The sequence below is a fragment of the Erithacus rubecula genome (genome assembly GCF_903797595.1).
Source record: "Erithacus rubecula genome assembly, chromosome: 3".
Classification (NCBI taxonomy): domain Eukaryota; kingdom Metazoa; phylum Chordata; class Aves; order Passeriformes; family Muscicapidae; genus Erithacus; species Erithacus rubecula.
The window spans coordinates 20,513,646-20,536,665 of NC_136689.1; the positions used below are offsets into that span (position 1 = coordinate 20,513,646).

General features: G+C 37.6%; 2 protein-coding genes across 2 annotated transcripts; one reads left to right on the plus strand and one right to left on the minus strand.

Moving 5' to 3' along the window:
* Positions 1-6,717, plus strand: ACBD7 (acyl-CoA binding domain containing 7). Its single transcript, XM_079302522.1, has 4 exons — positions 1-156; positions 6,051-6,168; positions 6,272-6,334; positions 6,422-6,717. Exons 1-4 carry the CDS (start codon positions 145-147, stop codon positions 6,493-6,495), a joined length of 267 nt encoding a protein of 88 aa, XP_079158648.1. The 5' UTR covers positions 1-144; the 3' UTR covers positions 6,496-6,717.
* Positions 6,718-6,759: 42 nt separating this feature from the next.
* On the minus strand, positions 6,760-14,266 carry OLAH (oleoyl-ACP hydrolase). The gene is made up of 7 exons (XM_079302521.1): positions 14,209-14,266; positions 12,018-12,149; positions 10,277-10,415; positions 9,589-9,688; positions 8,437-8,606; positions 7,444-7,529; positions 6,760-7,199 (listed from the first exon to the last, which is right to left on the minus strand). Exons 2-7 carry the CDS (start codon positions 12,145-12,147, stop codon positions 7,066-7,068), a joined length of 759 nt encoding a protein of 252 aa, XP_079158647.1. The 5' UTR covers positions 12,148-12,149; positions 14,209-14,266; the 3' UTR covers positions 6,760-7,065.
* Between the last annotated feature and the right edge of the window lie 8,754 nt (positions 14,267-23,020).

Below are 23,020 nucleotides of genomic sequence, written 5' to 3' on the forward strand. Positions count from 1 at the left end.
GCGCGCTGCCGGCGCCGCTCGCTGCCGAGCTCAGGTCACGGGTGCGCCGTGCCGGCCCCGCCGCGCCGCCGCAGCCGCGCTGCAGACCCGCCGCGTCCCCGCCGCAGAAGGAGCGAGGCCGTTCCCTGCGCATCCTGCAGCACCATGACTCTTCAGGTACGCTCTTCTGCATCTGTGAGACGCGGACGAGAGGAGAGGGATGCACTGTGCATTTATGTACTGCCGTGCTGGAGATTGTGGTATTTCTTCAGCGTAAGGATTTTTACTGCAAAATCAAGGTTACCTTGCGACAAGGGAAATCTGCCTAAACACTTGGAGGTTAAACAGTGCATTACTTCTCACAAGTGGAGGGTGATAAGCATGCTGGTTAGTTTGAACTATTTCATAGGTCATGTAATATTTTGAAGCCTTGCTGTTGAGACGATGCATGAGTTATGTTTTCTTCAGGTGTGCATCTGAGATTGCTAGGACCAAGCTAGACCTGGAAAGGCAGGTGCATACATATATTTTTAGGATCTAGCTGGTTGCTTGGAGCTATTAAAGGAGGACGGAAGCTTCTAACACTGAAACAGTGTTATATGTGCATTTGGGAAGCGTAAATAATTTTTAAGGAAGTAGTGTATATTTTTTAGGGTATATGCATCTTTAGACTTTTACATTTTGATAGGCTTGTGTTTTGGTAGTAGAGCTTCTACTTTCTTACCTTCTGGCTACAGAGAGGGCATCCTTTTACGTTCTCACTGGTTATAGCTTCAAATAGCTGTTGAGGAAATTATCTTTGTTGCTGGCTTTTAGCCTCCTACATTTGTGAGAAACTGTGAATACTTCCCTTGTCTTGGATGTGCCCTGATGGATTAAGCTGTTTTTCTTCTTTAGGCATTCCTATTATCCCTTTCACTGCAAGATTTGCAAGCTCTTCTATCCCGGTCTCATTATGTCTGTCTCAGCTTAGTTAGTGTGCATTTTGCAAAGAGTGAGCAGCACAGTGCTCTGACCTAGATGCAGGGAGTGCACTGCCAGCAGCTTAGCAATTTTCTTCTGAGCTGCAATTATGTTGAATAGCACAGAGGTTTCATTGTGCTGTGTTACAGCTAAGAAGAAATCTCTTTCTTCAGTGGGTAAGAATTCCCAAATCCCAAACATAATACCACCTTCGCTTAATTAATAATTGCTGAAATTGCAGTTTGTTTTATTCTGCCTTGAATTCACTCTAGAAGGTGAATTTATTAGCCTGATGATTAAGCAATGAGCCATAAATCATGATAAGAAAGAGCTAAATGAAGTATGATATGCTGTTCCTCAGCTGTATATACTTTCACATAAAAATCAGTGGTTGAAATTTTAAGATACCGTACATATTCTGCATTAGACATTAGAGAGCTTTTTTCCACATTAGTTTGGTTTACAGTCACCAACCATATCCATAAATTTATTGAATCTAGCTGTATGGGAATGAGGACAAATGCATAAAATAATATTCTCATTAGTTAGGCTGTAAAATATTTATAAGTTTTGCAAACTGGTAAAATATTCTGCTGTAAATGAAGAATTCATTCAAGCTTTTTTCTTTGCAAAAAGGTGAAGTATCTGATAATAGTCTGATAATTTGTGCTTTTATCTTTAAGACACGTGTGTGTGTGTTTATATCTGTATATATTTTATGCTTTTTATTTGAAGAGTTAAAGAGAATTTTATCAGCATGTGATTAAAAGGAAATGGTATTTTTACAGGCTGCTCATAATCATGTTGTGTAAGCAGACAAATCCTAAGTAACAGTCTGTGCAGAATGACTGGCTAGAGGGGGATAAAGAAAGAAAATTTTAGTATTTAGATTTCATTTCTGCACATTTCTTGCTCTGTAAGATATGCATTTGCACATCTTGTGATATTTGCCTGTAGATGCAAATAGAAAAAAATATAGGGAGATAAGGTTATTAACTTAGTGGTTTCCCTAACTTATTTTTTCTCTAACTTATCTTTTGTCTTGTACAATTGAACAGGGCTTTTGCTTAGTTCTTACTGTGAAGTTGTCATGGTTTAACACCATTCAGCAAATAAGTACCATGCAGTCTCTTGCTCACACCCCCTTCACCTACAGTGGAATGGGGAGGAGAATTGGCAGTGGGGAGAAGGGGGAGGAAGCAAAAACTCAAGGGCTGAGATAAGAATAGTTTAATAATTTTTAAAAAAAGTAAAATATTATACTGTGATAGTAGTAATGAGAGAGAGAGAGAGACAGCATGTGCAGTTAAAACCAGGAGAAGCAAGTGATGCACAATACAATTTCTCACTACCCACTGACCAAGGCTGAGCCCATCCCTGAACAGCAATCAGTTCCTCTTGGCCAGCTCCTCCCAGTTTCTGCACTGGGCATGGTGTTCTGTGGTGTGGAATATCCCTTTGGCCAGTTTGGTCAGCTGTCCCGATGTGCTCCCTGCACCTTCCCCAGGTTCTTGTGCAGTTCCTCACTTTCAGAGCATGAGACACTGACAAGTCCCTGGCTCAGTGCAAGCACTACTCAGCAACAACCAAAACATCAGTGTGTTATCAACATAATTCTCATCCTGCATCCAAAACACTGCACTGTACCAGGTATGAGGGAGAAAATGAACTAAAACCCAGACAAAACCAAGATATAAGTTTAGATCAGAAAACAATTCCAGACATGTGAAAGATTTCCACAGATTTGAATGGTCCTTGTACATCAGTGCTGGCAGAGGCTCACATGCAGTAGTAACTTATTTAAACTTTAAACAATGTGGCAACCTAGTTATGGTTTATTATTGACACCAGTTTTAAATCTTACAGTTAACAGTGCATGAATCCTGCTTTGGTTTGCACGTGTGTGGACCATATCAAGAGATGTCTGTCATGGAGGAGTCAGTCAAGTCAAGAATGTCCCATTTCTGACATTTAGATTAATAATTAAATATTTATTTTAATAAGATTGTACCTATAAAAAAAACCCTCTTGAGCAGTAAGTAGTCACATTTGTTTTCATAAATAAATGCCCATCCCTTTTATACATCTGTACCAATAGTGTGACTTTAAATGCTTTGCTTTGAGGAGCATCAAATATGTACAGTTCCAGTTTCTTTGGACCACTATGTTAATTACTTGGTAAGGTAGTTTGCATTGCTGACTTTTTCCCCTCATTAAATGCATCTCCATTATAAATGCTGTACAGCTATTAAAAATCATGTTGTTATTGCATAGGAGTTTTTGTGATTAGACTTGTCTTGCTGCCTTAGCACAACCTCCCTCGTATCCTCATGCTGCAGTGCCTGGAACACTGCAGCAGCGTGCCTGGAGTGACTCAGGATGAGACTGGGATGTAAATTCAAAGCATGTGAGCTCCTCTGCAATCCCCATGTCCTTGCCTCTTCCCTGAGGTGAGCCAAAGTGGAACAGGCCTGTTTTCATGAAAGGATAAGACACCTGACTGTCAAAAAATGCCCTATGAGCAGTCTCACAGGGACTGTGGGTTTAGACTCCTGCTTGTGGCAGTGTGTCTGTCCCTGACGGCTCCCAGGCTGAAGGCACCCATGCTGTGCCTAATTCTCTCCCTGTGCTTGTGTGACTTCCTGGCCTCAAACACATGGGCTCACCATTCTGGGTTTGCTGCTGAAAGGAAGAATAGTGTTATTTACTTACTTACTATGGCTCTCAGCAATTTTTGATGAAAAATTAAAAATGAGCTTAACATCTGAACTTGTCGAAGCATTTCAGGTGGTTGTAGCAAATCCAGGTACAGTTGCTGTGCAGAAGGAGACCAAGAGACAATACAGAATAAGAAGAAAAATAAAAATTTCAAGACTTTCATGAAAGCAAATATTAATACTACAAAAAAAAAAAAAAAAAAAAAAAGAGAAGGGATGCTGTGAGACCATTTCAACATTATTGATTCAGCTTTTATATGTAGTGTAGAGCACACAATTTTGGTTTATCTAAATTACAAATAACATATATACATTCTGAGCCTTTTGGTTCTTTATTCTAGGAAAACCCTGTATTTGTTTTGCAGCACTCTCAAATACTTTGAAAAAAGAAAAAAGTCTGCAGTGTTCTTAAAAGAAATCAGACACAAAAAGTTGGACTTAAAGATTCATGTTTTTCTGTGGTTCTACGGTATAGCTGCATTTTAGTAACATCGATAATTATTTTTGTTAAAACAGGAACAAACTACATAAGTAATTACATGTTTCAGTATATAAAGTTTTAGATTTAAGAATATAATTTGGAAGTAATTTAATCTAGAATTTAGTGCAGAAACTGCCAAATCATATACTTTATTGAATGACCAAATATCAGATATTTAGGAAGGCAAATGGCACTTGGAATCTGCCTAATTCTCAGAAGGATTGTTATATTCAAAATAGAACAACAGCATTTCTCAAACTTAAAACAGTCATTATCAATTTTAGCACATCAATTCTTCTCTGTACTTCTCCATCTGTCACTGGGCATCTGGTTCAGGGAGACCTTGCTGGGAATCTCCCAGAAACTTCTACTTGTCAGTTATGCAAACACTGAGGTTCTCACTGAGTTGGAAGATTATTTATTAAAAAGCATCTGCATTGCTGCAGGATTTTTGCCTTTTCCTTTCATTTCACTTTAAGGGTGCTATGAACTGACAGACCTAGAGATGTGTGTTGTCATGAATCCCTCCCATCTAATGTTTTGTGAGTTTACAGCTGCAGTTTAAAGAATATTCAAGATTTAATTGCTGTTTTGCAGGGAGCTAGAATGCCCTTTTAATCACAAATCATTATTTTAAAAAACATTCCATTTAAATGCACCTCTCTGCCTGCTGCTCCTTGTTGCAACACTGCTGTTCACAGATGTACATCTTCTTGTGGCAAGCACTTTTGTTCTTAGAAGACTTGTGTTTTCTCTTTGTGGGTTTCATATAGCAATTCAAAATTTGCAAAAAATTAGAAATTTCTCAGAAGTTTGTATCAGGTGAATCTCATTAGCCAAGTTAATTTTTCTCTCATGTTCTTGCTCTGCTCCTCTCTGGCTGTAGTAACAACTGCACAACCACTTACTTTATCTTCCTTCTTTCCTCTGTTACCACAGAGGTGTTAACCACCATTTCTCATCTGCCCAGCTTTGGCCAGAGGCAGATTCATACTTGGAGCTAACCAGGAATTTGCTCTGCTGGACATGTTGGAAGCTTCTGGCAGCTTGTCATGGAAGCCATCCTTGTAGCCTCCCTCATTGCCAAAAACCAGGCCATTCAAAACCAATACAGCTGGTTTGTACATATTAAATATGTGTGCAGGATAAACTGTGCTTCTGCAAATGATCCAACTGAAAACTGAAATAATTGTTGAAACCAGCATACAGCATGTTAAAGTGCTTGCATCATTCTGCATTAGAGTAGTGCAGTGACCTGATGTGTCTGTAGTCATTCTACAAAATTTGGCTCTCTCTGAAATGTTCTAGGCATGAAACAGAACTCCAAACCTTAGCCTGAGACCTTCTTTATAGTGAGAATGGCTACAGCCTCAGATTGATGTGAATGTGTGATTCACAGTGATGAAATGAGTAAATTTGCACTTTACTCTGGTGCTCTCCTGTGTTTCAGAGGTGGGTGTAGAAGGTGGTCCTGCTAGTAGCTCATCTCTGAGGTACCTCTGTGCCACCTCCTTCCCTGTCAGCAGAGCAGTGGAAATGGAGGGTGAATTGGGCAGTACCACTCAGAGGGGATTTGAGCTCCACCACTTGAGCCAACACAGTGCAAGCAAGATCAAAGCAACTCAGAGATAACTGTGGGGTGTAAAGTTCAATGAATGGCTTCATACCTGCAGTGTGACTGTAAAAGACGTATACACAACATAAACTGGGGAGGCTGCTTGCCCCTGTCAGCCATACAAGCCTATATCCCTTTCTAACATTTATGAAGCTTCTTTCATGGGAAAAAGCCTTGTCTGAATTGCTAAACCCAAGGGAGTCATTGAGAATATCTAATGGTACTACTGTGTGTCTTATAACTCATGTTTTAAATACACCCCTTGAGAGGAGAATACTTTCTGTTCTTTCATCAGGCTGACTTTGATGGTGCTGCAGAAGATGTAAAAAAATTAAAAACAAGACCAACTGATGAAGAACTGAAGGAACTATATGGATTCTACAAACAGGCTACTGTTGGAGATATTAATATTGGTATTACTATATATACTTCACATTTACTCACATATCTTGATAAAATCAAGGTAATGTTATGTAAATCTGCATGATAACCAAAGCTATGCCTTTATTTTGGCAGAATGTCCAGGAATGCTAGATTTGAAAGGCAAAGCCAAATGGGAGGCATGGAACCTGAAAAAAGGTGTTATATCAAATAAACTTACATCCTGTAGTCAAGTTTATAGGATGACAAACGAGAAAAGATAATGACTCCTACTTTCCTTTGCAGGTTTATCAAAGGAGGATGCCATGAATGCCTATATCTCTAAAGCAAGAGAAATGGTAGAAAAATATGGAATCTAGAATATTCAAAATAATTGCCACTAATAATTAACTACTCTTCAGTAGCTGATGAACTAACTGTTGAGAAAAATGCAGTACTAACTCATTTTTGTGTAGTCTGACACTAATATCTTTTAAGCATCAGTTGTTTGACTTTAAAGGGTATTTACATATATAATCGGTTTTTAATTTGTATATTAATCTAAATAAATTAGAACTGAATAAATTAAGCTTTATTAAGAATTGTGGATTTTTGTGGGTATTATATTATATTTAGCATTTTGACAGAAGACAAACAGAGAAGCTCTAACAGTTAAATAACATAGACATGATTTTTTTGCAAGCAAGTTTATGGAATAAAGTGAAGAGTTTGTACATAAGCAAGACAAGAAGGAAAAGATCAAACCCTTTTTAAGACCCAAAGCCAATGTTTGTTTTTTAAAAAATCAGGAAAACTTCCCCTTATAAAGGATTACAGAGGAGGACCAGAACAACTTTTAGGCATAACTGCATGCAATGTAGAGAAAGAAGTGACATATAAATTGCTGTGGACTAACCTATACATTCTGCTATTAAAATTGAGGGAAATATTCATGGACAGGCATTTTCTATGCATGTTGTGATATATTTTATCAAGAAACTTTCATTAGATGGTTTCAGCAGATAAAAGTGATCTCCAGGAAGCTCATAAAAGGAAACATCTCCATTTGTTAGTTCTTGCCAACCTAAAAAAGATATTTGAAGTGTCAGAGAAACATCAACTATTGTGATCCTTTTGTCTAACTATTTCAAAGTTATTATTCAATAATTATTTTACATCCTATATCAACTTTTTGGTTCATACATTGAAATTGCTCTGTTGATTTATTTCCTTTAAGAAGGAGATAGATTCTAGAAAACTCTAATTAATGGGTGCAATACAACAAGAAAATGTGTAAATATATGAGAAAAACCATTTAAACAAAGTACCTTGTACATCATATATTTTATCATCAGACCCACGAAAGCAGGTCACATCACAGGAGAAGGGGGTATTCATGTCTGCCTTCTCAAATCTGTGAACATAAAAAGAAGCCATAATACATTCCATAAGATACCTATATTTGGAATTTGCTTCCACATGCAAAAAAAAAGGTTTTTTGTTCTTCTCCAAAACTTAACAAATTTCAGGAGTTAGACTATACAGGACATCAGGAGAAGAAAATACTGTATCTTGAAGTTTCCTAGCTCCTTACTCTACTGCAATTAGATCTAAAATTGTAAAGAAAAAATGACCAAATAGTTAGAAAAAAAAATTGCTTCAACCTGCAAAAAAATTCTCACCTACAATAAATAATTATATTACTTGCTTACATACAAGTTCTAACATTTCAGCATCTTTCAGTGTCAAGTTCCTAAGACCAAAACAGGTCCCAGATCCAAGAGTGTCCTTGTTTTTGCCAAGGTAGGAAACCTTGACCACTCAGCCACAGGAGCTGCGTGTCCAGGGGGGACAGTAGGACACAGGAAGGCAGTTGCTGTCTGAGTGCCCAGAACAAAGGGATTCTTTTCTTCTGGTTAGGCTAGAGAACCTTGGAACTGGATGCTGAATGCAGTGTTCCTGAAGCATGGTGAGCTGAGATTGTCAATCTCAGAAAACAATAAAAGACATGAGAATATTCTCTTTTAGTAGCTGCTAACTTTGGATCCTAGGTAGAACTGTAATTCTGTCATAAATTCACTACTGCAGTAACAGCTGTGGTTGCTGCAGTATGCACTGTTTCATCCAGGGCTTAAATACTAGAAAACAAATAGAAAAACACACAAGGGGGAAAAAACCCTATATTTACTGTTTCTTCTTCTTTTTTTATAACAGAAATGAAAGCAAGTTACTAAGAAAGAAAAAAGAAAACCTAACATGATTAGACAAAAGTAAAAATGTAAAATACAAACACAAAAGTAATACAAAGTTGTAAAACTTACGAAAACGTCTTAAAAACTTTAGCATCTTCTCTGAAGGCTAGCACTATATTTCTTCTAAAGTCTTCATTAGGTGGAAGCTCAAAATTTCCTCCCAGCATCCCCACACATGCAAGAGGGTCATTGTTTCCATCAGGCATGGGTGTGCTTTTGAGGGCAAGATGACCTGCAGACTGTCAGTACCAAACAAAACAGATCAGGTGTTGTATATGATAGATTTCTAATAATATTTTAATTTATTTTAGTAAAAAGTAGAATAATTTTCCATCTCCAGAATATGATGTCTGTGTTTTTTTGACATTCACAGAGAATACTTCATGGAAAGGATTAGTAGACTGTGCTTACTGAAATTACAAATTATGAGTGAGCCAAGTACTTTCTACTTCTGAAACTTATAACTGTTAATTTTATTTTGTTCAAGCTTGACTTTTACTATTGAAATACAACTAGTGAAATAATCTGAGAAAGAAAAACCTAACACTGGACATAAATCTGCCTAATGTAGAACTGAAGAGACCAACTGATTATGGAAATTTGCAGGAATAAGAATTGCTTCCATGAATCACTGGCTCATGCTCAAGACTGCTAAGAAGCATTAGAAACTGAAGAACAGAAATAACAAATGCTGACTGAGGATGGGACTGGAAAACTGCCACTTCACTACTGTTTTTCTGAGAAAGACTAGCAAAACCTCAGAAAAAACCTGATTAAAAATCCTACAAAGAATGAGGAGAGAAAAGAAAAAGTATTGAGGGCTGATGCAGCAGGTTTATGAAAGAGTAGGTCAAGACAGTTATTTCATGCATTACACAGTAAGGAGGACCACTTAGTATTTTGGTTTGATTACTTTTGAGTTTAAAGCCAATAACCATAATAACTAACACGATATTCAAAACATTTCAGTTTAAGGATTAGGTAGTTCAAGCATTAATTAGTTCAGGCATTAATTTAAAGAGATTGTTCTCCCAAGGCTAAGGTTAGCAGTAGTGAATATTATGTATTCTGCATCTACCTCAGAACACTTATCACTCCATAGATTCTGAAGAAAAATTTTGTATTAAAACTACCCTGAATATCATACTGTAAAATATTGTTTTTACTCTTAGTAGCTAATTTATGGTTCTGTTTCATAATGTTAATGATTCTGTAGCTTACATTTGGGGCATGTGCTGCTGACATGAAAAGATGGACTGGCTCCAGTCTGTACTTTTCTTTCAAATGAAGTGCAACAGCAAAACTTGTGTACATTCCAAGACTGCAGCAAAAGAAGAAATTAAAGCAAAGTCAGTAAAAACTTACATAAAAACTGGAAAATAAAATCATAATTTTAATTTCAGTAGTAACTGGCTATCTTAAACAGTTGGTGAAACTGTGTATGACATGCAGATTATAATGATATTAGTTAATTGACATGAAGTATATTTATATTCTTAGTCTAATTTTGCAAATAGGACCTTTTCAGAATCTTTCTTTTAATATTTTCTTTGGTTTTCAATAAGAACAGTTATTTTGAATACTTGAGACTCAGCAATATTTAAAATCTGTGTTTCATGAATGGTTCACCTCTGCATTCATTTAGATCAAGCTCTGACACAACTATTAACAATAAATGCAATTATGATTGATTAGAAACATGTGTTCAGATGTTGTTCCTGAAGGTATAAATAAATAAATAACCAGAGTCTTTGAGAGAAACTGCATGTTTTAGGATGACTTGACAGAAGATCCTTGCAGAAGCATATTTTTCCTAAAGGTTTTGCAAATAAAAACAAGTAACTCTACTCCTAGAGCTCAGAAATAGAAGCTCCTTCACCAGGTTATCTAAAAATGTATATATTTTTACCTGTGACCAAAAAATGCAAATGGTTTTTCTTTCAATTCTTTTAACAAAACACTTGTAATTTCATTAACTAAGCTTGTCATGTCATTTGGAAAAGGCTCCCCAAGACGAGTTTCTCTTCCAGGAAGTCTTATGCAGTACACTGCAGAAGAGGTGGAGGAAGGGAGGGAAAATAATTATAGTTATTTAAAATAGATAGAGTAAAATAATTTAAATTAAGCTTTTAAATTATTCTTAGAATATACCTATTATTTTAATTACTCCTTCTTACAGCTGATACTGTGCATTTGCTTGCTCTTGCTGCTATTGTGATTTAATCTTGCAAGAGATTAGGTTTCCACCCTATCTTTAGTCTCAAATGTTGCTCTTCCAGCTGATTTGATTGATAAATGCCTTGGGTCAGAATCCACAAGATCCAGATTTCAGCTGGGGTTTGAAAGCAACTTTATTGTTGTAAGTTTTAATAACAACCACAAATTAATTAATTTCAATAATAGTAAGTTTGAAGGTTGTGTAAAAAATATCCTTTCAAGGGCAGCATTAGTAAGTGAAACTACACTAGAATGGTACAATGCCTGTTTTCTTCTTTGTCAGCTCTTCAGCACTGCACATTGGAAAATGTGGAATCATAATGCAAATTGGTGGATATTTACATTTGTAGTTATTTATAGTTATAGAGATGGAAATTTTACATACTTTTATTATTTTCCTTTCAAAACTGAGGATTTTCCTCTCACTGCTTAGTGAAAGTAAGGAATTAATTGATCAGAAAAAATGTTAATTTTTTTCAAATCTCCTTGACATCATGCATACTGCCAGTTGTGTAGAAGTAACAGGTCAGACACAATGTATTTTAGAAGAGACAGACTAAACCACAACTTAATACCATATATACCAGTACAGAAAAGTTTGCATCTTCTATACTTTCAGCAGAAACCATATCTGAAAGAACATGTTGTGTTATGTTACTCATCTGCATCTATACTTAGTCCTAGGCCATTTCCTTAGTAACTTTCTTGGAAGTAGTTCCAGAGGGCAAAATCTTTTTCTTTCTTCTTTTTTGCTTTTTCCCCTAATTTCAAGGAATGAGCAACTGCTTACTGGAAAGTATACATGCATTTAGAGGACTGGTAAAATTGCAATGGCTATGCTCATGAGTATGAAATTATTTTTTCTTTGTGGAAGGTTTGGGAAATGGCCTTGGTTCCTCTACAAATAGGTCAAGCAATGGATCTTTTTACTGCTGATATATCTTGTGAGCAATGAGAATTACTTCATAGTGTAACTAAACGTCATTTCATTGTTATAAAATTCATAGATCAAATTTCAATTTTGATACAAGAAGTGTAAACACTGGATAAGGGATACTCTGCACTGTCTCAAAATTAAAAATAGTTCTCATCTCTTCACAGTTAACCTTGCTGAAGACTGGCTTATCAACAATATTCAGTGTATTTCTGTTTCTGAACTATACCAATAGTTTCTGAAGCAGTCAAGCATACTATACTCTTGTGAAATATAGCTCTGAGGATATAATTTTTTCACCCAATTGAACACAATTTGATTCAAGGCAGTACAGAAAATATACCCTAGTAGAAATGCTAGTTCCTAATGAATGCTAGTTCCTTCCTTTCTGGAGAAAACACATTGGATAAAGATTGTGGTGCTCTCAAGACTATTATATTCTATTTTAAAAATTGGAATGAATTGCTGAACTTCTACTGTAACTACAAAAATGACTAACCTTCAATTGAGTCGTTGAAGAGTCTGCCCCATTGAGCAAGTTGTGAAGCTCCACCTCCAGCCCATGGAAAGCAAATCAGTCTACAAAGAGCATTTGGCTTTTTTTGTACACAAGCAACCAGCTTCTCCATTTCTTACAAAAACAACAAAAAAAACCCACAAAACAAAACAAAACAAAACAAAACAAAAACAAAAACAAAAACAAAACAAAACAAAGCAAAAAAAAAGAAAAAAACAAGAAAATCACACATCATTTTAGAACAAGACTCTTCAGGAAAATTAGTGTGAATTAAGTCTAAATTGAAACAACAGAGTGGAATAGTCAGTCTCTGACATCAAAACTGCTTGTGCTACAACAGTTATCTGATAAAATACAATCTTCCTGTAACATTGTAAACCAGTTCTTCTTTGATCATGATGGTAGGATAGTATTTAGGAATACACTTAGTTAATATTTGCTAAGTCACTAAACACAATAGCATTACAAACAGCACAATAAATTGTTAAGGGGTTTCAAGAAGACCATTGAAAAACATAGGCTTTTAGAATATACACAAAAATAAAAGGTCCATCTGAGGAACCTAAAAAACATGAGGACCACTTAGTTCAATGTTCTCTCTATCACAGTGGTAAAATAGATGTCAAAGGAACAGTAGGATGTAGTTTATATATATAACATGTCTATGAATTACTCTTTCATATATTTTTCCAGTCTCCCCTTGAACAGCTGGCATCCACGACCTCTTCTTGCAATGAGTTGCACAGCTCCACTATCTGATGCATGAAGAATGAATCCCTTTTTTGGTTTTAATCCATCTTCTACAAATTCACTTGATGGACACAGGGTAGTAGATTAAAGAGAGTCAATAGTGCATCTCTCAGGGCTTGAGCATTTTTGAGCTCTTCTGTCATATTGTCTCAGCCCTTAAACATTTCTTTTCCCTGTATAAAAAGACCTGGCTGTGTTAAGTATTCTTCATATCTATCATCACTGCCCATTGATGCACTTCTATTTTTGTTACATTCTGTTGAGATGGTGGAGTAACCAGAGCCACATTCGGCTTTATCTCAGCAGCTTTGGTAGTTTTGCTTAGTGACTGATGGAAGTAACAGCTGAAGCAAGATTTATGACTACTTTCTCTTTCTTGCTGTGAAGGAAAAATAGCATTGAAGATGCCAAGTGCATTATCTCTAGCATCAGATATTGTTTTTACTATCTGAAGAATAAAGCAATTCTCTATCAGTTTTATTCTTTTTTCCAAATTTTCTTTGTCCTTTATTCTTTCTGATTAGATTTGTGGATGTAAGTACTGAAGTGACAAAACAGCACTTGTAGCTTGTGTTGTATCAAAAGAACCTGGAAACACCACATGCTTAGTGAAGGTAAGTGAATTAGAAATACAGTGATACATAATTTTTATAGAATGGTTTTTGCAACCATTAGAATAAACTTATTAAAAATATTGAAAAAAATTACCAATTAGGAGATAGCAAGCAGCAAAATTCCTTTTCCAAAATGCTGCAGATTATTAAGGGTATTATTTCTTGCCTTGAATATAGCTCAGTATATGTAAGGGCTGATTCACCATAAAATTCACCCATATGCCTACATGCAATCTTTTTACCTGAGAAACTGAGAAATGCAACCAGATCAGGATAGGCAGCAATTCAGACCTATTTCAAAACTACACAAACAAGATAAAAGAAAACAAACCTAAATGCTGGTGTGGTGGTTTCTTGATTTTCATGTATATTTCAACTGAAGAGTTTGTGAATATTTGTTAAGAATCACTTCAAAAACACATTAGGAAGAGCAAGACACACACAAAAAAAGTGTCAAAAATTACTGGATATGTGAGCCTAAAGTAGCAAAGAGTGCTGCAGAAGACAACTCCTCTGGCAGATTTTTAGCTTCAGTACAATTAGTTCCATTTACATAGTCACTTCTTCCACAAAAATACACAAAAAACTCAAACATTTCTGAAGCCAGTATTTTAACCTGCCAGTCAAATAACAACAACAACATCTCAAATTATTTCAAAAGTGACACAGAAATTTCTAGCATGATAGAATACAATTAATCAAAGTCATTAAATTATTTAAAGATACATTAACAGTTACTGAAATCTTTCCCACTTTAAACTCACACAGGTTTATTCCATCACCATCCAGCTTACTTTAGGTGCAAATACCTGAGCAGTCAGAAAGACCACTAGTGCCAGGCAATGACAGCCTGAGGGTTGGTCCACTTCTCAGTGCTGCACTTCAAGAAGCTGCACAGACACTTACTTCTAAGCCTTTTCTAGGTTTAAGGGGAGGAGCCCCACCACCAAAACAAAGAAAAGGCAGCATCCCAAAAGGGACAGAGAAACATCACGTGTTAGATGTGATACACAACATTTGGCAGAAATATAACAAAGGCACACTGTGCTAATCCCAGGGAAGGAAAAAGCACAGGTTAGCATGCCCATGACAATACACAAGTTGTAGCAGTTTTCATACTAGGAGGAACACAGCCTCACTGAGAAAAAAAGCTGCACAAATAGAAAGGCCAGCCTTTTGTAAGAACTGTGTGCAGAAGTACAGTACTCACACCTAAGCTGGAGAGTTTTGCAGGGGTCTGAAAATGCTGCTGTAGAAGGCCATCACCTGATATGATTAAACCACTGCATTTGGTTAGTAGACCAGTTGTAATTTCTTTAAATTGAAATACATAGCAGTGTATGAAGTATTCACTCTGGGTACATGTGATAATTTCATGATAGCTATCCTTTATGCCCCTGGAAATCAAGATTAACTATGAGCAACCTAAAACACCAGTGTCTTTTGCAACCACATTTGCAATACTAGGAAAACTGGCGTTTCCCCCCCACCCTTTTTTCTTTTTAGTGTTACTCTTCCAAGAGTATTTGTAACAATTATAAAAAAACAAAAATATTCACAAACAGTTATAAAAAACTAAGGAACCTGAATGCCAGAAGGGGTTCTGATGTTTAGCTTAGACATACAAGCTGGACTACTTTGTGGTTTTCACACTTACATGAAGAGACATGCAACTAAGCAGCTCTTACACCATCCAAAAGAAAACAGGAGTAATCCTCCTCTCTATGAGAGTCTTAAGATAGAGACAGTCTTAAACTAATCTAAATGTATTATTATTCTTAAGTATAGCCTCAGAGGGTTATACATAAGTAATAAAATAGGAGAGATGATGGTGAAACAAGGAGGGGACAGTGGATTTTGCAAAAGGGAGGACTTCTGAGATGCATTAGCAGCATCTCCTGACAGATTTGGAAAGATGAGTGATGTCAGAGTATTGAAGAGATCTCATTGGAATTCTGCCTACAGCATTGGTCAGCTTCTTCAAGAAAGGTGAGTTCAAACCAGATCTGATGCAAGGCATGGCTAGAAAACAGGACTTATGAAAGAGAGTTACATTACCTTCTACAAGTGCACTGGAAGATGAAAGGTGAGAGAAATAACATTACATAGAGATTGTTAGTAAATTAACCATGGCTAGAAATAAGATTTTTAACCACTGGACCCACTAAATTCTGGAACAGCTCTCCAGCTTTAAGATGGACATTCAGATTATTAAAGTGGTTCTAGAACAAGTATGTATTGTGGCCTGGTGAATACTTTCAGTGCCATGGCACAGGAATGAGTCTGTATGTGTGTGAAGAAAGCCAGGCAGTTACAATGCTGTAAAACAGTCTTGCTAACAGAGAACGAGCTCAGTTCAACAAAGTTATTTCTATTATTATACTTAATACTAGGGCATGCACTGAGGTCAGTCTGCTAAGGTCTGCTGATCAAAAACAAAAATAAAATTCAAAAGTACTCAGACAAAACAGGAAGCCTGGAGGGACCGGAATGCAGTGGAAAAGCTGACTTTCCAGTCTTGCAAAGAGAAATGAAGTGTGGAATTTACATAAAAATAGTCAGTCTATATACAGGGCTGGCCATGGGAAATAAAACAGAATGGACATTTTTGTTGCTGTTTTAGAAGATAAATATGTGCTGAGCTATCATTATATGAAGTATCATAGTAACTGATAAAACCGCTTCACTGGTACAACCAAAAAAGGTGCTTTTGAGGAAGAATAAAACTTTACCAAGACCAATTTCCCCCTGTTCCTTCCCTGTGATCAGCTGCAGACACAGAAATGCACCATGGTAAGATCCCAGCTGCCTAGATGAGACCTACCTAGACTCTCCTTGCAACAAACTCGAAAACCAGGGAAATGGTGTCTGAGTTCCAAAAGACAGATTTTGTAAGAATCAAAATGAGAACAATGAATCTTCAGATAAAGAAGTTTGGACTCTCTCATACCCTTAGCTGCTCAGCCCACATTGCAGTCTTCAAACTCCTATCTAGAGGTGCTCAGATGGTCCCTGTCTTTGCACAACCTTGAGGCACTCACAGGAATCACCATTTGATGTAGAGTGCAACAGTCTTAGCAATGCAAACTGCTGGTCAATCACAAGTTACTACAGCAAAGCAGTCAGGCTAAACAAAGAAACCCCTCTATACTATTGTCTCAGATACATGACACAGCTTATAAACACAATTTTAGTCTCTAATTTTGGAGACTCATCTACAGCTTAGGGACAAATCTCACTCTACAGAAACACTTCCAGTCAGAGAAGGCCTAAAATATTCAAGACAGGGATGCAAATGTCAATACCTACTTCTGTACAGCAAGAGCATGAAGCACTGTTCAATCAGACACTCTTCCCTTGTCCCTCTGCATTTCTGTAAAGCAGAGTCATGAGCTGCTAACACTCAGTCAGCCACTGAAAGTGAACAGTGGTGTTAATTTGATGAGAAGTTGTGCATCATTCATAGCTTGACCTACTCTAACTGCCACATAAGTTAAGGTAGAAAAGGGGTTAATCTGGACTTCCACTACCATGCACAAAATTATGTCCTGGAAAAAAGGAAGATTGCCATAATCAACAGAACAGTGGATTATATCTTCATATGCTCACAAACAGACAAGGCTTGCTTTTCTTTCTTCACAGATGCTGATGTGTGTCTGTCAGCAGTTCTTGATGCCAAACTGGTAACAATTTGAAGAACTAATACTTTGCAGAACTGCTAGTTTGGAGAAACAGCAGTTTCTTCGGGGGGTCTCTCCATCTCCCACCAATGATGTTCTTGGCTCCTGGACAGCAAATGATTAGTCACCCATAAAAACCAAAAGATAGCCAGGGAAAGTGAAAGGACATAGCAGATTAGAGAAGAGTTTTGCTTTCTCAAAAGTGATGGTGAGCAAAATAGCATCAGGACTGACAAGAATAAAACACACAAACATTAGGAGACCTAGCAGGGTACAGAAAGACCCTACTTCAGCAGAGAGACATAAATGTCACAGATAATGGGGATCTGCTCCTTTCATAGCCTTTCATGGAAAGTACACATAGCACAGAGAAGGCTGTGCATTCTGTATTTTGTCTACAGCAATCCACATCCAGTGGGAATACCACATGGACACTCTACGAGAAATAAGCACATGACTAAAAAAGGCATGGGATTTATTAATATGGAGGTTTGGCCTCATAATCCAGTGGTACAGAAAGTATTCAATGGACTTGTCCACCAAATTGACTACTCAGAGACATGCAGTAGGTGCAAGACTCCACAGGGCTGTTCCCCTTCTTTTAAACACAAAAGTTTTTGTGTGATGACAACTGCTCACAACCAATTCTGTCTCCTTCAATCAAAAAGTTCTGCGTTCACTACTGGCTATCCTGCACCCTGTGGGTGATGTTGCATCATTTTGAGGTCAATTCCTATATCCACACCTATTGGCACACAATCAGAAGAGAAAACTCAGTAGCAAGAACTCCAGGAAAACCATTCCAAGTGCAGTTTTCCTCACACAAGCTGAAACATTCTAATAAGGTATGGAAACAAATGTCAGATTTCTGAAAAAAAAAATCAGTAATGGGGCCAGATTTCTTAGTCATAGGATGACCTACAGAAGTAACTGATTATAAGAACAGGAGTAAAACCATAGCCACAATCACTATTGCCTTTGCTGAAAAGGAAACTGCTGCAGGGAAGGCAAAAATGGGGTGCAGAGACATGGTGAGGCTCAGAGAGTGCCCTCAGTCAAAGCTGTAACTGAGATGCAGACTTGTCACCAGATGCAGTTATGTCTGATCATGCTGCTGATGAGACAATCTGTCCCTTCCCAGCTTCTTGGAGCATTATGCTCAACCCCAAAGTTTTACTCAGCATTAGCAACTGCATAGCTATGTAGTAAGAGCTTGTTTATCAAGCTGAAAACTAATCCTGTAGTTTGGTTTTCACCTACATCAGTCTCACTATCCTCCTATTGAAAATGAAAGGTGCTTTTTAGGACTTTTTGGAAGCTGTCACACACTTTGTCCAGGTGGACAGGTGCATGTGATATTACATATACAGCCCCAAGGTTTAGATGTAAATGATACATCTGTGCTAACCTAATGGAGTAATTTGCCTTTAAGGACTATTTTACAACTCTCCCTGAAACAAAGAACCTGCAAAGTCAGTCTTACTGGTTTGAAAGATACATTCAGCCAATATAATTTTCATACACACACACAAAGAAAAAAAAAAAAAAAGGCCCCAAAGAAGAAAGAACTATTGTGTGAATAAATAATCTTGGGAGTACATTCAGTTGAATCTTGATTTATTTGAAATCCAAGAATATCTGGTTAGGGAAATATCTTTCTTTTTTCTCATTTTTTTACAAGACAAGACAGCCATTACCAAAAAAATTGATCATTTCCAAACCGTCCCTATATTTTCATCTACTTCCACCTATTTGCCTTACGTCTGAGATCTAACTCAGACCCTATTACAACAGAGAGGATACATAAGTATTCTTCCACAGAATCAAGATTTTCTAGATTGTAAGTTTTTCAACAGAAACAAGCTCTTATTTTATTCTCTATAAATTTTAAGTTAGATGCGTGATCTGATGAATTAATGGCAGAAAAATTTACTTTAGAGTGTTCATAATCAAAAAGAATGTTTCTTTCTTGAATTATTGGCAAAGAAATGGCTCAATCAGTGGAAAAAAATAAACAAACACTGAATTTTAAGAAAGTATTTCCTGTTTTTTATCTCTTCATGTTTAGAATAAGATGAAAATAAAATTCTAGTTTGATAGAGAACTAAAGATTAAAAGAGCCATCATTTAAATCACAGAATAACTTGGGCTAAAGGGGACTCCTAGAGATCATATAGTTCAAATCTTCTCTTGTTAGATGTTGAGTAGATGTTGTAAGGATGGAGACCCCACAACCTCCCTTGGTAGTCATGTTCCAGTGTTCAATCATGGCTCATGGTGAGGGTACTTTTCTTTCTATCTAAGTGTTTGTTGTCCCTTTTATCTGCAAATCTTCTGTCTTTTTGCTGACTACATCCAAGAAGAGTCTGGCTCTGCCCATCCTCTGCACATCCTTCTATTAGGGAGGTGAAGACATCTTCACTTAGCACTCCCCTCCTGAGACAAATCCAATTATCTCAGTCTCTCCTGTACACCAGCCACTCCAGTCACAATCACAGGGGACCGTGCCACACTCACTTCAGTATTTCAACACCCTGCTAATACAGCAGAATTTAAAATGCACCCAGATGTGGTGTACCAAAGAAATTTTGGATTATTTCTCAAACTTGTTTTTGAGACAGGCTTTCAGGGCATGATGAAGTTTTTACATGAGCTTTATTTATTGTCATGGCATCACCTTATAGTAGGTATGAGGTGTTATATTGTAGGTATTATATATATTATATATTAAGTATAAGAAAAGTATTAATTGAAAAGCACAATTGAAAACACAAGCAACAACAAAACTGCTTTTGCACTGACCAGCTGTTAGGACAAATGCACCATCAGCCCCACCCTGCAGAGAACAGAAAGCCAAAAGTAAAGAAACACCAAGCACTTGCAGCAGAGGGCTGCAAGATATTTCCCCAAGGAAAATTTATTTTATAGTACTCTGTCTAAAAATCTGTGGAATGAGTCTTTGTGAACTGCAGGAATGTGGTGTTTGCCAGTAGGGTAGTCCAGGACCTAAGGCCTCTCAGGTATCCAGGCACTTGCAAACCCTAGGTAGTAGACCTGTCTCATTTGCACACACATGAGTTAACCCCTTGTTTACATATTCTGGAAGCCAGGTAGAAGCAACCCTATCCCCAGGTGGCAAGTAGATCCAAGTCTACCCCTAAAATGTAGATTTAAGGTAGTCCTTTCACCTGCCAGTAATAAGCACAGAAGTGGAATAGTGAGCCTGGGAGTCAAATGATCCACTTCATGGTAAGTATTGAGTCTGTCATTGAAACTGCTGGATTGCTTACAGCTAGGCATGTATCTGAGACACCTGGCTGGGAAGATGAGAACTCTAATAGCTCAGGGCATTGACCACTTTGCAATCCTGTAAAAACAGAGCTGTCAGCCTGTAGGATAGTTAGACAATGTAATCCTCTACTGATTTTCTCTTCACAAGAGAAACAGTTTGTGTAACTGATAAACACCAATGTCTCAGTGTCCTAACATTGTGACACAATTGAAATTCTTTATTTCTGCATCAGTATCAGTACCTTACATGTTATTGTTACATTTGTTACATTGTTACATTTGGTTACATCCATTATTCAAATAATCCTTTAAAAAAGTTTAAAAAATGTTTTCCAGAGTAGGCACTTAGGCTTTTGTGGAAAATTACAGGTTTATGAAAAGAGTTGTCAAGATAGAGAGAGAAAACACATCTGTTACATTCATTGTAATATTTATTACAGGTTTTTTGAGGTTTATGGATTTATATCCCCAAAAGTTTTCTTTCTCAGCAGAAGGCAAGTGTGATCTTCAAAAACTGGTATGATCTTCCATTTAAGAGACAGCAAAATGCATAAACCACAAGAAAAAAAATGGGGAAGCCATATCTCAGTAGCTCCTGAGTTCAAGAAAATACTGGTCTTTGCTTCTTGGAAAATAAAGACTTAAGGCAATCCTTTGTCATTATACCTAGATGCTATAAGTTAATGGAAAAAAAGTATGGTGCATAGCCATCTTATTAGTCGTATTTTTCCTAGTAACATATCTCTCATGGCTTCATTTTTAGCAGACTATATTCAAAATCAGTTAATATCACTGCTAACATCTAAAAGCTGCAGATGAAAAGAAAAAATATGTGTCATTACCAACTGAAATAATGTCCTCCAGAAAGCAGTTTACCCACTCCTTTACTTGACCTTGGAAAAAAAATATTACAGAGAAACTTATTTGTGGGACACTTGCATCTGATAAGCTCAAACTATCCCTAATGCAAAATTATTGAAATAAATATTAAAATCACACAACATGCATTCTCAACATGTTTAAAAAAAAAAAAAAACACAACAAGGAGCAGAACAATTTCCCATCCTTTCCTACTCCTTCTGCTGTCAGCCTAGTTCTGCTATGGTACAACCACATAACCTTTGCTCAGATATTTAAGAAAATTGTTCAATTGAGAGAAAGAGCTCTAAAGGAGTCCATAGAGTAGACTAGAGTGAAAGGTAAGAGATAAAATTGGAGATAAAGGCCATAGACATGGCACTAGGCAAGTAGCTCAACAATCAAGAGGAAAGACATCAATGTGGAAAGATAATTACCATCTGAAGGGAAAAAAACTGGTTGGGAGATTGCAACCTCCTGTTTGGAATCTTTATTGGTAATCTAGATGAGGGGATTGAGTGCACCTCAGTAAATTCACAGACAACACCAAGTTGGGTGGGAGGGTTGGTGTGCTGGAGGTCAGGAAGGCTCTGCAGTGGGACTTGGACTGGGTGGATTGATGGCTCAAGGCCAATGCTGTGAGATTCAACAAGACAAAGTGCTGAGTCTTGCCCTTGGGTTAAAACAACCCCATGCAGCACTGTAGGCTTCAGTAAGAGCTCAGTATATAAAGTGGAGGGAAGAAGGTAGAATGGGGGAACTTTTTTAAGTGACAGTGTTTGCCTTCCCAAGTACGTGTTACACGTGACAGAGCTCTACTTTCCTTGGGATGGCTGAACACCTGCCCATGGGAAATAGCAAATGAATTCCTTGTTTTGATTTGCTTTTCTGTGCAGCTTTTGCTTTCCTTACCCACAAGATTTATAACTTGTGCTCATCTGATCCTCTCCCTGATCCCACTGGTGGGCGAGTGAGTGAGCGCTTGCTGCGTGGGGCTTGGTTGCTGGCTGGAGTTAAACCACTACACCAGGTAATGTGAAGCATTTTGGTAGCAAAGGCAGAGAGTAACAAAGAAGCAAGCAGAAGGTGCCACTGCTGCAGACACAAAGAGAAAAGAAGTCATGGAACATGGTGACATTTTGTTCAGAGTGTAGCAGGTTATGTCATAGAATTTTTTTTAAACTTCTTTTATGACTCTGGGCTGAACCATAGCTCTTCAACACACAGCATCCAGGTACATCAGCAGGTGTTAGAGACTTTTGAGGTGCCAAATAGCAGTACTGGCAGGTGTCTCTGAAAGCACAGACCTCATTCACCATGGCAAGTAGGGCTGGGTGGGCTTCACATGTCCTTCCCAATACAGGTGGTGCTTCACTGTGTGGTGCAATGCTTGCTCCAGCATCTGAAGATATCCAAATTGCCACCCAATCACTCTAGTTACTACTTACTCCTGCTCCTGTGGAACTGCAAGTCACACCCCACAAGCATTTCTCCCACATAATATTTTAACAGCTGGCACAGAAACCCACCAGCCCAGACCTGGTCCACAGAAACACCCTTGTAGATTCCTGAGCTATTGCCCACCCACAAAGCAGTCAGGCCACTTACCCTGGGTGAGGAGTCCCCTGGGCCAGCCAGGGCTTTCATCTGGTCCCAGTCCTGCTAAGGCCACCACCACAGCACACGAGGGACAGCAGCTGTGAAGAGCCCCTACCTCTAGTGCAGCCCCAGCTGTGCTTTCTCCCCATATCACACATCCTAAGGATCACGGAGGTCCAACTCCTTACCCTAC